This window comes from Saccostrea cucullata, unplaced genomic scaffold, assembly GCF_032062105.1.
Source record: "Saccostrea cucullata isolate Sc308-1 unplaced genomic scaffold, CSIRO_AGI_Scuc_v1 ctg191, whole genome shotgun sequence".
Classification (NCBI taxonomy): Eukaryota; Metazoa; Mollusca; class Bivalvia; order Ostreida; family Ostreidae; genus Saccostrea; species Saccostrea cuccullata.
In genome coordinates, this window is record NW_026935443.1 from 408,520 (window position 1) to 421,047 (window position 12,528).

The 12,528-nt window shown below is 33.8% G+C and overlaps 2 protein-coding genes across 33 annotated transcripts in view; one reads left to right on the forward strand and one right to left on the reverse strand.

The window, feature by feature from the left end:
* LOC134242872 (serine/threonine-protein kinase SBK1-like) overlaps positions 1-12,528 on the reverse strand; it is a 444,928-nt gene that overhangs the window by 396,256 nt on the left and 36,144 nt on the right. The gene's annotated exons all lie outside the window — the stretch shown is intronic.
* Positions 1-12,528, forward strand: part of LOC134242868 (ankyrin-2-like) — a 98,964-nt gene that overhangs the window by 67,982 nt on the left and 18,454 nt on the right. For 24 of the 32 annotated variants that reach the window (XM_062725046.1, XM_062725044.1, XM_062725048.1 and 21 more), the window contains 5 exons: positions 1,833-2,045; positions 2,668-2,757; positions 5,507-6,757; positions 10,248-10,979; positions 11,299-11,415. In XM_062725046.1, the coding sequence (XP_062581030.1) occupies positions 1,833-2,045; positions 2,668-2,757; positions 5,507-6,757; positions 10,248-10,979; positions 11,299-11,415 (2,403 nt within the window). The remainder of the gene's footprint in view (positions 1-1,832; positions 2,046-2,667; positions 2,758-5,506; positions 6,758-10,247; positions 10,980-11,298; positions 11,416-12,528) is intronic. The other 8 variants (XM_062725050.1, XM_062725055.1, XM_062725062.1 and 5 more) reach the window with 6 other exon arrangements.

Genomic DNA, 12,528 nt, shown 5'->3' on the forward strand with positions numbered 1-12,528 from the left:
GGAATGTGTCTGCCTACTCCTGCTGCACAAAGCATGACAAAATGGCAATTTGAAACATGTTTTTGAATTTTACTAAGTGCTATTTTTTTTGTGCTTTGTATCATTTAATTTCAGTTAAAAGTAAGATATTGTGTTTTGGGTACATTACACTTCTAAGTCAGAGAAACAAATCTCCTCTGGGTAAATTGATGGTTAAAAGTGCTGCTTAATTGTTTGGGAATTTTGAATTTGGTTCTCAAGAATTCTTTTTTTTTTTTGGGGGGGGGGAGGGGGTTAAAGTATTGGTAAAGCTGTCTTAGTACAGAGGAGGGGCAGACACAGGTATTAACTTGTTGTTCCCTTGTTATTGTATTCATTATAGATATACCACACTCTGTATAGTATAATATGATGGAGTGGTGTTCATAAAATTTGTTCTAACTTTTAGAAACAATATGCCTAATTCTTTTAACTAAAGGTTTGACCCTCTAATACAAAAGCTTGACCTTTAACCGTCACTGTTTCAAAAATAATATTTGATGCAATAATTATTCAGCACTGGTGTATAATACAGTAAATTCTCTATATAATAATTAACACATCTAAATTCTTAGTCATTGCTTTAGAATTTTAATGCTTAACTTTAATATATTGAGTTAATATGAAGTTAAAGTAAGGATCATGCTGCTTTCCATTAGAATGATATATGAAGTGGATTGTTGTGTGTGCATTTTTCATAGTATATCTTGCTTAGTGGGATAATGAAATGCATTAGAGGAATGACTGGAAGCATATTGTTTGAGCATAGTTTATGGATGTGACTGGTTTAGATGTGCAAGTTTTGAATGTTAGATGTGAATTTATGGCCTTAGTGATTTACAGTAATTCAAGTGTTATTATATTGCATTCATCTTTCATAAATTCATTTTCATAAATAAGTACATGAATATGTTTGTGATCTACACAAGACTTTAAAAGTATAAAAACAGGGTCTTGCTTTGTCCAAATGGTTACCATGGAAACTTTTAGGACATACCATTCTAGTTTGTGGTTAACATACTGTAAATGTATTATATTTGGCGTGTACGATATTTGGCGGAAACTGACTTTTGAACAAGTTAGTGTAGATTTGATTTAGCGCATTTCTTAATGTTCTTATTTAGGAGTATATGTGCAAGACATTTGGCGTTGTACTTGATTTAGCGGAAGTTTCTTTCCGCCAAAGGCGCTAAAAAGAATACACAGCCAAATGTAAAACGTTTACAGTATAGAAGACATAATAATAATAAATTGGCAGAGAATTTCCTGTAAAATGTTTCTGGAACAATAAAATCTGTTGAACTTAGTGAAGGAAAGGGCATAATCAACACCAGCCCTAGTTTAATGTGAGACTCAAATGTTATCATTAAGTACTGCTTAATTTTTTTTAATACTTTGGAATTTGAGAATTTTAGTTAAAGATGTTATGGTTCTATACCTTAAAGTTATATCATTATAAGTTGATTTCCTGGTTTCTAATTTCATTATTTGTTTATAATTTGATAGAAATGACAGAATTCTAAGGAAAAAACTAATTTTGAATACGAACTTAAATATCACGAAACCACTAACCTTTAAAAATCTTTAAAGAAATATTTTTGCATCTACAATAACTAAAAATATATTCCCTGTAATTGTTTTAAGAATTTGGAACTAAAAATATTCTCCAGTGCACTCTTCTACCTTTAATTAAACCTTTTTAGCTACATACACAGCAAAATGAATAAAAAAGAATATCCAATATTGAAATTTCGGCTCAAATCCATAAAATGTATTTCAAAAGTACTAAAGCTTCCTTTAATGCTCAAACTTAGAACAAGAACAACTGGTTCATGAGATTGAGGATGCAGTTGAACAATCTGTTCACGAGGAAGATGAACCAGAGGAGGAGGAGGAGGAAGAGAAGGAGGAGACAATTATTGAGGAGACCTTTCAGGAGTCTGATGATGGTGTAACATGGAGGACCGTCCGTAAAACAACCATCATCACTCCTGAAGGTCAAACCGAGAAATTTGAAGTTTTAGGAGGTATTCCACATTGTCTGTGGAGGCTTTCAGTGTGTTTTTCAGAGACTTCCTTCCAAACTTTTTAAGGAAGGAAACTGCTTCAGTTCTCCTTGCAAGCTTTAGCTGTTTTTTTTAGTTGCAAATTTTAAATTACAGATACACATGTTGTTTTTCCTATTACAGGTTTAGTTGTTTTCTATAAAACTATTCTATTTTCTTCCTAGCACTTCTTTGGTGCTGAATATAATGACCTAAATATATCCCTTCTCTATCTGTACATAGGATCTGGGTACACTTTCAATGGTACTAACACACATATCTTTTCTCATTTTATTCATTCTTGATCTGAGAGCATGTGATTACAATGCATGTTTCTGTGTTGTATAAATTATCTATTTATAAATTATATATATGGTTTTTATTTCTCACTTTTCAATCTATGCAGCTAGTTGAATTTTAACATTCTTTTAGTGGACTTAACTCTACCTGTTGATATTTATTTTTTTTTCACTTATTAAAATATGAAAGTACTCTATGCATAAATGTACAGGTATTTTTCTTTGCAATTAACATACAGATTTACTAATTTTATTTCTGTAAATGAGACGTAGATTTTATGACATTTTTTCCCCTCGTCTTTCAGAGGAGTCCCGGGCCCAGCAGGCTGCGGTCGGTGAATTGGCTGCTCGACTTTCGACCACAGAAGAACCCCAAGAACACCCCGGGGAAACGGGTGTGTAATTTGTCAGTCTTATGTGGTTATAAGCAACATCTGTCTATGCATAGACAACCAGTATGATTATATATACATGTCACAGAGTGCAATTGAATTGCTGCCATTTCAAATTCCAACCCAAACCTCTCTTTTACTCTTTGTTCTGTATTTGGTTAAACAAGATTGGAGTGTTTTTTATTAAATCAACTCTAAGAAAAAATGCATGTTCCATAATTAAACCCGTTCAGAAAAGCATTTATTTTCTAGGTCTAGCACTTTTTATTAAAAGTTAAAATTAAAACCAGACCCTGGATTTGAAATGGTACTTTTCTATATTTCGGATGTCAAGATATTTCAAATGTATAGAATGTTTGGACTAATCATTCTCAGGAATTCTAAAAATATTCCATGACTAGGAATCTTGTTTAAAAATTCTGAATTTGAAATGAATTGAAAGAACATTTTTTATTTTCATACTTCTTTAGATAGTCCTTATATGTGAAATTATTTTATATAATTTAAAGATGTAGCTAGTTTATAAAATAACTTGCAGATGTAACCTGCTAGTGTAGAGTGTGCAATATTTGCTAGCAATTTGATACATTTGAAATCTCTGCCATTTTAAAAAAACATGTAGCTCCACAAATTTTAGTCAAGTGTATGAAAATCACTGTATATTTTGTATGAGTCACTACTAAAATGATAACAATTTCAGACTGAAACCATACTGTTTCCTCTAAAGACTTCTCTTTATATGAGTAAAGTTTAACAGATTTCAGCTGTAGCAACAACCTTTTTGCAATTTTATCTTCAGGAATCTCAGAATATTTGGAGATGATTTTATAATACTCTACATGTTTTATTGCAGTTTTATTATATTGCTACTCATGTATGTGCAGCTAAATTTTTATAGATAATATATCTATATATGTTTTATGCATACTTGATATTATTAGAATGCTTAAAGGTTGAAGCAGTTGAAAACTTGTTAATTGTTACTATTTATATACATGTATTAGAACTTGTCCAGATTTATCAAGTTGTAGAGATTTAATTATTTATGCATGCTTGAAAAGGATTTCTTATTTAGCTATTCTGCTTTCTTATGGAGAATTCATTTATCTTCTTTCAATTTATGTTCACCAACTTTGTCAAAAAATGCTTAATTGCACTAATGTTGTGATGCAATAAAATTTGGATTTAGTGTAAAATAAAAAAAATGAGCTTGTTTTTTGACTTCCTTTGTTTTCAAGTTGTTTGCTTCACCATGGTTGACAAGATATTGCTCAATAAATGTTTTAAAAACGAAAAGTGAAAGTGTAACTTCGACAAATAATGTTTTGTCATTATGCTGGTGAAATCACATGATCGGTTTGATAATGGTTTGGAGTTCTAGATCTCAGACAATGTTCCAGTGACACCCACTTCCTACACATCGTAACACCACACACAAAAATCCCTATAGTCTTGTCTCTGTCTTTGTTTTAAAATTTTTTTGTTTCTTTTTTTCTGCTGCACTTGATTAATCATATTGCTATTTTTGTGTGAAATATATATATATGCAGCTTTGTTCTGGAAAAAAAAGTTTTTCTTAGATAAATTTGGAAAGAGTCTGAAAATTTTGATTGCATGGTCCTTGGTCTGATTTTAACACTTTTAAATGTATTTAAAATAACCATTGTTGTTGCTTTGTCCTCCCCGAAAAAATTGTATGCTATAACTTTTGTAGAGCTTTAACCGATTTTGAAACTAGTCATATCTTGTATAAAATTTGATGGGATAAAATGTGGAAAAATATGAATTGGAGAACAATGCTATATTCTCACTTTTAGTTTTTAGTTTAAGATAGAATTTTTTTTTTCAATAAATTTATCTTGATTTTGAGAATTTTCTGGCAATTGTTTGGTGAAATTTCTTTTTGTTTGGTTAAGATTTTTGAATTTGTAAGTTGATACCCCATAATCTGTGATTTCTCCAGCCTAAAAAAATCTGTCGGAAATTATAAGATGCATAAATTATCAGAGCAAAATTTTGTCAGTAGCTGTGCTCTTTTTTTCTATTTATTTGGTTTTCACCTGTTTCTGCATGCAGCTTTATTTATTTTTTTATTTTTTTTTTGGCACTAAATCATCAGATCTTTTTCTTTCAATCACATTTCTTTATTCACCAAGTAACAATACATAAATGGTGTATCTAAAGTAACATTAAAAAAGAAAAACGTGAATCTTTAACAGTTCATCTAGATAGGATTTTATTCATATTTTCTACAACATGGATCAAAAGCAATAACTTTTGGCATGGCATCTTTCTTCAGTCATTTTAAAATGCAGCCAAGTGTCGTGACATTTTCTCTCCACTTGATCTGCATGAAGTAGAGGAACACATTACTTCTATAATCCTCATCCTCTTGATCCTCATGTTTGATAGAAATACATGTATATCCTTTGCAAAGAAATCGTCCATCCTTAGGTTTTATAATTATGTAGAGACTGACATCAGTCCTTGGAGATAGGTATCAAGGATTTCACTTTTACCCCCACATCATGTGTGACCAAGGGTACTTTAACCTTCATTGTCATCTTGTCCATGTCTTTCCTTATAACATGTATATTTATTCGGAGTTTTGACTAACTGGTTGCTGTTCCAAGCTATTGCAGAGTGTATGTCTGGCTTCTTCTAACTCAGCTAGTTGCATCCCATGTAGCAACTGAACATTAACCATCTCCTCACCCGTATGCTAAATTGCTGTTGCACCTTCAATTTTCAGAAATGGCAGAGGAAGTTCTTGATTCACAGAAGGTGCAGACAACTGAGTCTGCTGCTAAACAAACAACAATGCAAATCATGGAATCTGATGTTGATACTGGTTTGCCAAGTGTGTCAGACCAGAAGGAACCAGATATGGAAAGGCTTGTGGAAAGTTTAAAAACTGATCTGTATGAAAAGGAGAAGACAGAGAAAAGTGGTAATGAGTCTGATGTTTCATCCATTGTGAGTTCAGACACTGAAGGAGAATTTAATATTGCACCTTTACCCTCAGCTGCTCCAGATGCAGGAAGTAACAGACCTGTTGTAGGTCGACAAACTTCAGATGAGAGGAAAAGAAAGAGGACAGATTCATTGTCTTCTTCTTCCCTCTCTGATGTTGAGGATAATTTAGAAAGTATGGAAGAGCTTCCTGAGAAAGAGCCTGTGAAGCCAAAGTCATCACTGCAAGATGCTGGTAGCCGTCAACCTAAGACTAGTCATGTTCATTTCAAAGAGGAAGAACTTCCTAGCTCATCATCTTCTTCATCATCTTCATCAAATGAAGATGAAAGTCAAGAAACACCCTCTAAGAGAGCTGAATCTGAATCATCTGATGTTAAATCTCCTGGTCCCACTACACCAAAAACTGACAGAATGGAAGAATTTCAGTTTGTAGAAAAGCCTGGTACTGAATTCAAGGATGGGAAGTCTGTAGCACATGATAAGCAGGAAAAAGGTGGTGGTGATGTTCCAGTAAAAGTATATAAACCTTCATTGACTGCCCAAGATACCATTGAAGAAGGACTCAAAATGCTTCCTGATGATGTCAAGAAAACTGGAGAGGAACCAAAACCAATAGCAGATTCAGACGTTGAGAAACAAATTGTTCAGGCACCAGCTCCCCCTAAAGAGGAGGGCAAAGAAACCTCTTCCTCTTCCTCTTCTTCCAGTAGTAGTGATGATGAAGAAAAGAAACAAAAAGAGGCAATTAGAGAAGGCTCATTTAAGGAGCCAAGCACGGATACTAGGGAAAGCAAAACTGAAAAACCCCTGGCTGATTTCAGAGAAGGATCAATTGAAAGGACTGAACGATATGAAGAGGTGCCACCAAAAGAGCAGACCCAAGTTCGTCCACAGGAAGAAAAACGTAAAAGCCAATCTCCACTTGAAGAAACAGCATCCTCACCTGAAAAGGACTCAGGTGATGGAGTACCTTTCACTGATACTGCAAAGCGTTTGAAACGAATGTCATCCTTGCAGCAACAAGAAGGTAAACATATCTTCAGTGAATCGTAAGGAATATTCACACTCACTTTGATGAAAAAGTTAGGTTTGCATATAGACAAAATGTCGATATACCATTGCATGTGTAGGCATGACTGATAGCATTGATATGTTATCCTTTGTTTCTAAATTCACCTCACAAACCACATATACATGTAGATGCCATGTCAAGATAATGGACATATATTTGATAGATTATACAAGTACATGTCTGGCATTATAGTTTTTTCCCTACAAACATGATAATCAATGGCAAGGTTACATGAAATTAGAATTTTAAGTAAGAATTAACCAGGCAAAATTCGTTAAACCATTTGTATGGACATGGGCTTAGACATTTTTCAAATACTCAAACTAAACAGGTCTAGAACTCCCTAGAGAATATTTAAAAGCCAGTCAATGGGTAGTTTATTCCGTTCCATTTGTTGATTTCATCGATTTGATGCGAAGAGAATGCAGGCATTCATGAGCATTGCTGTCCTGGAAACGAGTCGTCTGAGGATGTTAAAGGAAGTAGAATTAATATTAATTTTTATCTCACTTTAGTCAAATACTCAGGTGAATGTTACTGATTAAAATTTTTTATTATTTCCTAAATCTTTCACAATTTCATCCTCTCCAGAATCATTTGGGAAATTTTATTCAAATTTGCCATCCTCCCTTGGATGAAGGAGATTCAATGGATTTTTCCCTAAAAGATTGACATTGTAACGGGGAGAGGGGGGTAGGGAGTTTAAGAATTTGTAAAGATTGGGAAGTGGCAAACAATTGGTGATATAAGTTTAAGGAACAGTTAATAGGGCATTTTTAGGGATATTACTTGATTTTCACGCATTCACAGGTAGTGCATACAAGTCATGGTGGCTCCTGCGGTAAATTTGGACCACAGTAAGGGGGTGATCATTTTAGAATGGAAAAATGTGAGGATACTAAAAATGGACTGATTGATATAAAAATTTTAAAATACATATCCACAAATAATACAATCAGTAATCAGACCTACAATTTGGGCCCCAGGAAATGTCAGAGGTGGGATTAGGTAGGTGCTTGGAAGGAAGAAAATTTTATTTTGAAACATCTTAAACAAAAGGACGAGTGTTGCATTATAAAGTTTTCAATTTTTCTTCAAAAATTGAATCATAGGTTTATAGTAAGGCTTAAATCAGGGAGCAGTTTACAAATAGTGGTTACTTCTGTGGAACATTAAGGTCATGTTCATCTTGATGATACTGCAGCATGCCCAGGATATGTCATATTAGGTAATAAGTCACAACCCTTCTAGACTAAGTCGGGGCTACAATGAGGAGAAGAATTTGGTTTAAAGATGGAAAATAACTTTTTAATACCCTGTCGTGAAAATTGAGACTGATGGGGTGTCAGTCTGTCCATTTCTCATGGGGTAGGCACCCCTTATCTGCAACCCCCCTCCTGTACCACAGCATAATATATTTAATGAGACTCGCAGATAATTATATAGTAGTATTGTTTTAATTTACTTTTCAATGAGAAATCTTATTTTTGTTTTCTATATCAAAACATGGGACACTGCCATTCTTTCTGTAACATTAGAGGTAGTGCCAAGGGAATCTCCTTTTTAACGTTTTGATCGGACAACTATTTGGAGTTTCCCATAACAAGACGATCTTTGAATTTAGGTCATCTTAAAAAATTGCTTGCCCTTTTCCCACTCTGAATTTTAAAAAGTAGACAGATGGGGGAAAATTTTAAATTCAAATGAAGTTTAATTAATTATGAATGGAATGAGGAAAGTTTGGAATGAATTTCCTGAAGGATAGAAAAAGTCGGGCCGTTTTCACTACATCGACAGGGAGTGGGCGAACAAATTTTCAAAGATAGCCTTATATTTGATATAGGGATAACATGTTAACTTAACTCCTCATAAACCCCTTAATGAAATTCAAGTGAACTTTCACAGAATCTTATTTACATATTTCCATTAAATGCACTTTGTCATTATACTAATTTATAGGAGGAGGGTATCATTTTGTGAGCTCAGTGTTCACAGTACTTCTAGTTTAATCTTGTATTGAAGTACAGGAAGATTAGGATGATTCAGGTGAGCGTTGTGGCCCATGGACCTCTCTATAGTGTGGTATCAGGCAGTTAAGGGGATATCTTTCAATTCACATGTGAACATGAACATTGCTACTTACGAAATTTTAAGTTCCTCGTGTAGTTCCCGATATCAGTCAATGCAAAAATTATTTCATTCATAATTTTTACATTCTTGACAGATGATAATTATTTTTTAAACTGTGTATAATACTTAAAATTGAAGAATTAATCCTATTAAATATATTGAAACATGTCATGCAAGTTCTTCAAAAGGGTACTAGTAGCTACGGGAATGTGAAATATTATGATATATTAGCTTTTAAAACCATGTGATGAAACGTTTGTCAAATCCCGAAAATTTGAAACATAAAAGTTAATCAAGCAATGCAAAACATGTTATTAGAAACATTCTTATTTACCTTTTTGACCCCGAATAATTAAATCTTGAAACTGTAAAAGTTTTTAATAGTGACTATGCTATATATTTTATTAAAACGTCATACATATTGACTTCTGAAACCACATGGTGCATTATTCCGTTTCCCCCAAAATTATTCCACTCTAAAAAAGAGCATGATTTAGTCTCAACTAAACCACCACCATCTATGCTTTGGAGGTTGTGTTTGACTTGATACCTTGAAATAATAAATATGCCTTTTAACCCCAGCAAAGATACCGAAAAAGTTGGCCAGGTACTATAATTAAATGTCCTTTATCAAGCAGTGTTATCAATAAGGCCTAGTTAAAACCCGGATGTTAATTTTTAATCTATAAATAATGCGCAGTTTAAAGAATTACTTCAATGGAATTATATATACGCGGAAAATACATAAGGTGTGAGTACACAATTTTATAAATAGGCCAGTCATATTTTGTTCATGCCAGTATTTACTAGTAAAAAGATATTGCAATGTTAAATTTAGAAATTCTGGTGAAGAATTGTCTTCAAAACGGAAGTTGAAATGATGCAAATTATTCTGGTGCGTTAGAGAAAAAATAAACATTATTCTTTTACAGGCAAATGCCTTGTCATGTAGACTGCAAAACGTAAATGTTTTTTTATTTAAACTTATTTAGTATTCATTTATACGCTGTACTGAGTCATATATTGAGTATAAGCATATCCTGCTTTTTGCTTCGAAGTTCTCTCCATCATAGGGAGAAGAGCTCTTAAGTACCTATTTCTGTGTATCCTGAATGAGTTTGCGTCATTTCATACTAGATGTTATAGCCTGATTATTTTTTTTTAAATTTGATTTCTGTTCTAGTTTCTTTATCTCTTCTTCAAGTTTCGTTATTTGCTTGCTTTTCAATTATTCATGAACGCACTTGTTAGGGGCATATGTTATTTTAACTGCATGGTTCAAGGTCAATGTCGTCGTATCAATCTTGCATTCCAGTCTTTGAAAGCGAACTCGTTGAAGAAGAAGCATCGACCAAAGAAGAAGTCTTAGCAGATGGATCTAAAGTCATACGTAAGAGATATAAATCCGGGGATTCCAACAAAGGCGATAATGGAGAACAAGAAAGTATGGAACTCGTGGAAGAAGAGGGCCCAGAGGTAGAAGATGTAAAATATGAAGAAGACGAAGAGGTGCTTGACGATGGAACAGTTCATAGGATAAGTCGTACTCGACGCCAGTCACTAAAGCATATTAAACGTACATTGATTTCGGAAAGCGGTGAAGAGGAGGAAATTTTCGAAGGTGACGTGGCAGTACCAGGAAAAGCTAAAGAAGATGTAATTGAAGTTTTTGAAGAGCCAGCAAAGCCTATTACAAAGGTGGAGGAGGTAGAGGTGACTCAAGATGATGGAAAAGTTGTAAGGAAAAGGATGATTATGAACAGGATGGTCAGCAATGTCAAGACTTACCACCAATCTTTCGATGATAGCGGAAACTTAGAAGAAGACGAATATGAGGTTGAGGCCATCATTCCTGGTACTGAAACAGCTTTTGTCGAAGGTGATGATACCACCACAAGCTCTAGTGAATATAGCGAAGACGATGACGACGATGAGGAAATTGACGTACAGGACTTAGACAGAATTGACGAAGAATGTCAAAGTGGAACAACGGTCACCACTAGACAATTTACCAAACAGACAATTACCTCGAGCACTTTTGGAACAGGTAAGACGCTTTGTCTGGAAAATTTAGCCCAAGAAAAACAGGAAAAGTAAGTATTAACAGTGATACTTGAACGAGTCTTGCAGAGGTGCAAAGGTGAGTAAGATTTGTTTATATTGCATATGGGTAACTAATAAAAGGCAGGTTCGCCTGATGCACAAGTAGAAATCTGTCGGCATGAGCAATGTTCTCTTTGGACGATGCATGTCTGTAAAAATATATATTTATATAAAGTTTTTTCATTTATGTTTAATTTGATTTGCAATTCTGAATTGCTTTTAATTTTCGTAAAAAAAAATCTAATCGAATTACATTTGCTCAGGCGGCGAACCTAAAGAGTTAGAAGAAACAGGGCTTGTAAAACGAGTCGTGAAAAAAGTGACGTACGACCCCGGACAACCAGACCTGATTTATGATTCCCCTGAGTACGATGACGAAGGTAGCTTTGTATGGCGAATGCAAACTGCACCATTCATTTGACCCCAACAACCCAACTAATGTTTTAACTAAGTCTAACTCATATCAAATTCACATTAGAATCACAAAAATATTATTTTCAAGATTTTTGCAGTGATAATATCGCGCATGCAATTCTGCGTAAGAAGTGTATATTTTTCACTAAGTATTTGCATGAAGTTGGAGTGCAGTGATTTTTTTGTCGATATGGAAGGCTTATACAAACGGAATTTTACTATGTACGGAACTGGCAAAACAGTTCCACCAAATATTATTTTATAGATTTTTATTATATAATAGATTTCGTATAGATGTAGAACCTACAAATGCACGAAATGATATCTATAATAGACTAGACTACCGCGGTAATACATTGTACCTCGACCTTTAAAAATGACATTTAAACTATGTTGACGTCATGGCTTGACTGACATAATGTTGCAAATGCATTTGTTGTGCCCGTTTTGATTTCAGTTTTTTCGGAGATAGAAACACCTGTAATAACTATTACCGAAGACAATTCTAAACCCGTCAGTGAAGGCGACGACCACTTGGCTTATTTCGGATATAAGTCGTCTCCAGGTTAGAAAGATGGGGTAGTTGTATTTCAGTGGAGTGGTCATTTGTATTACGTCCTTTCATACTCAGTAACTGCATATTTGATGTTGTCACTTGGGTAATTGCTCATATTTGGGACAGTCTTTGGCAGAACTTTACGTGGACTTTCATCATGTTAAGAGGAAATGAAATTGTTTTCTTCTCCATTATATTCTGTCCTTTTATGTAAAGCCACGTTTTTTGTTTCTTTGTTCCTTTTATTTAACCTTGGTCTTAGAATCCGCATTTTCTTTTCGTCAGTTTTCAGCTTTTGAATTTCTATTGACTAGTGACATTGTTCTATTCCGCATGAGGTGTTTTGATTTCTATTGTAGAGACTTTTTTCCCCATCATTCAGTTTAATTTTTATAATTTATTATTTGGTTCATTTGTATGTGTTGGAATCATGCAATTTATACTAAAATATCCGAAGTTTAAATTTTTTGTACAGAAATCTTTATTCTGATGAATTATAAGGAGTGGACATTTAGTTAAAAAA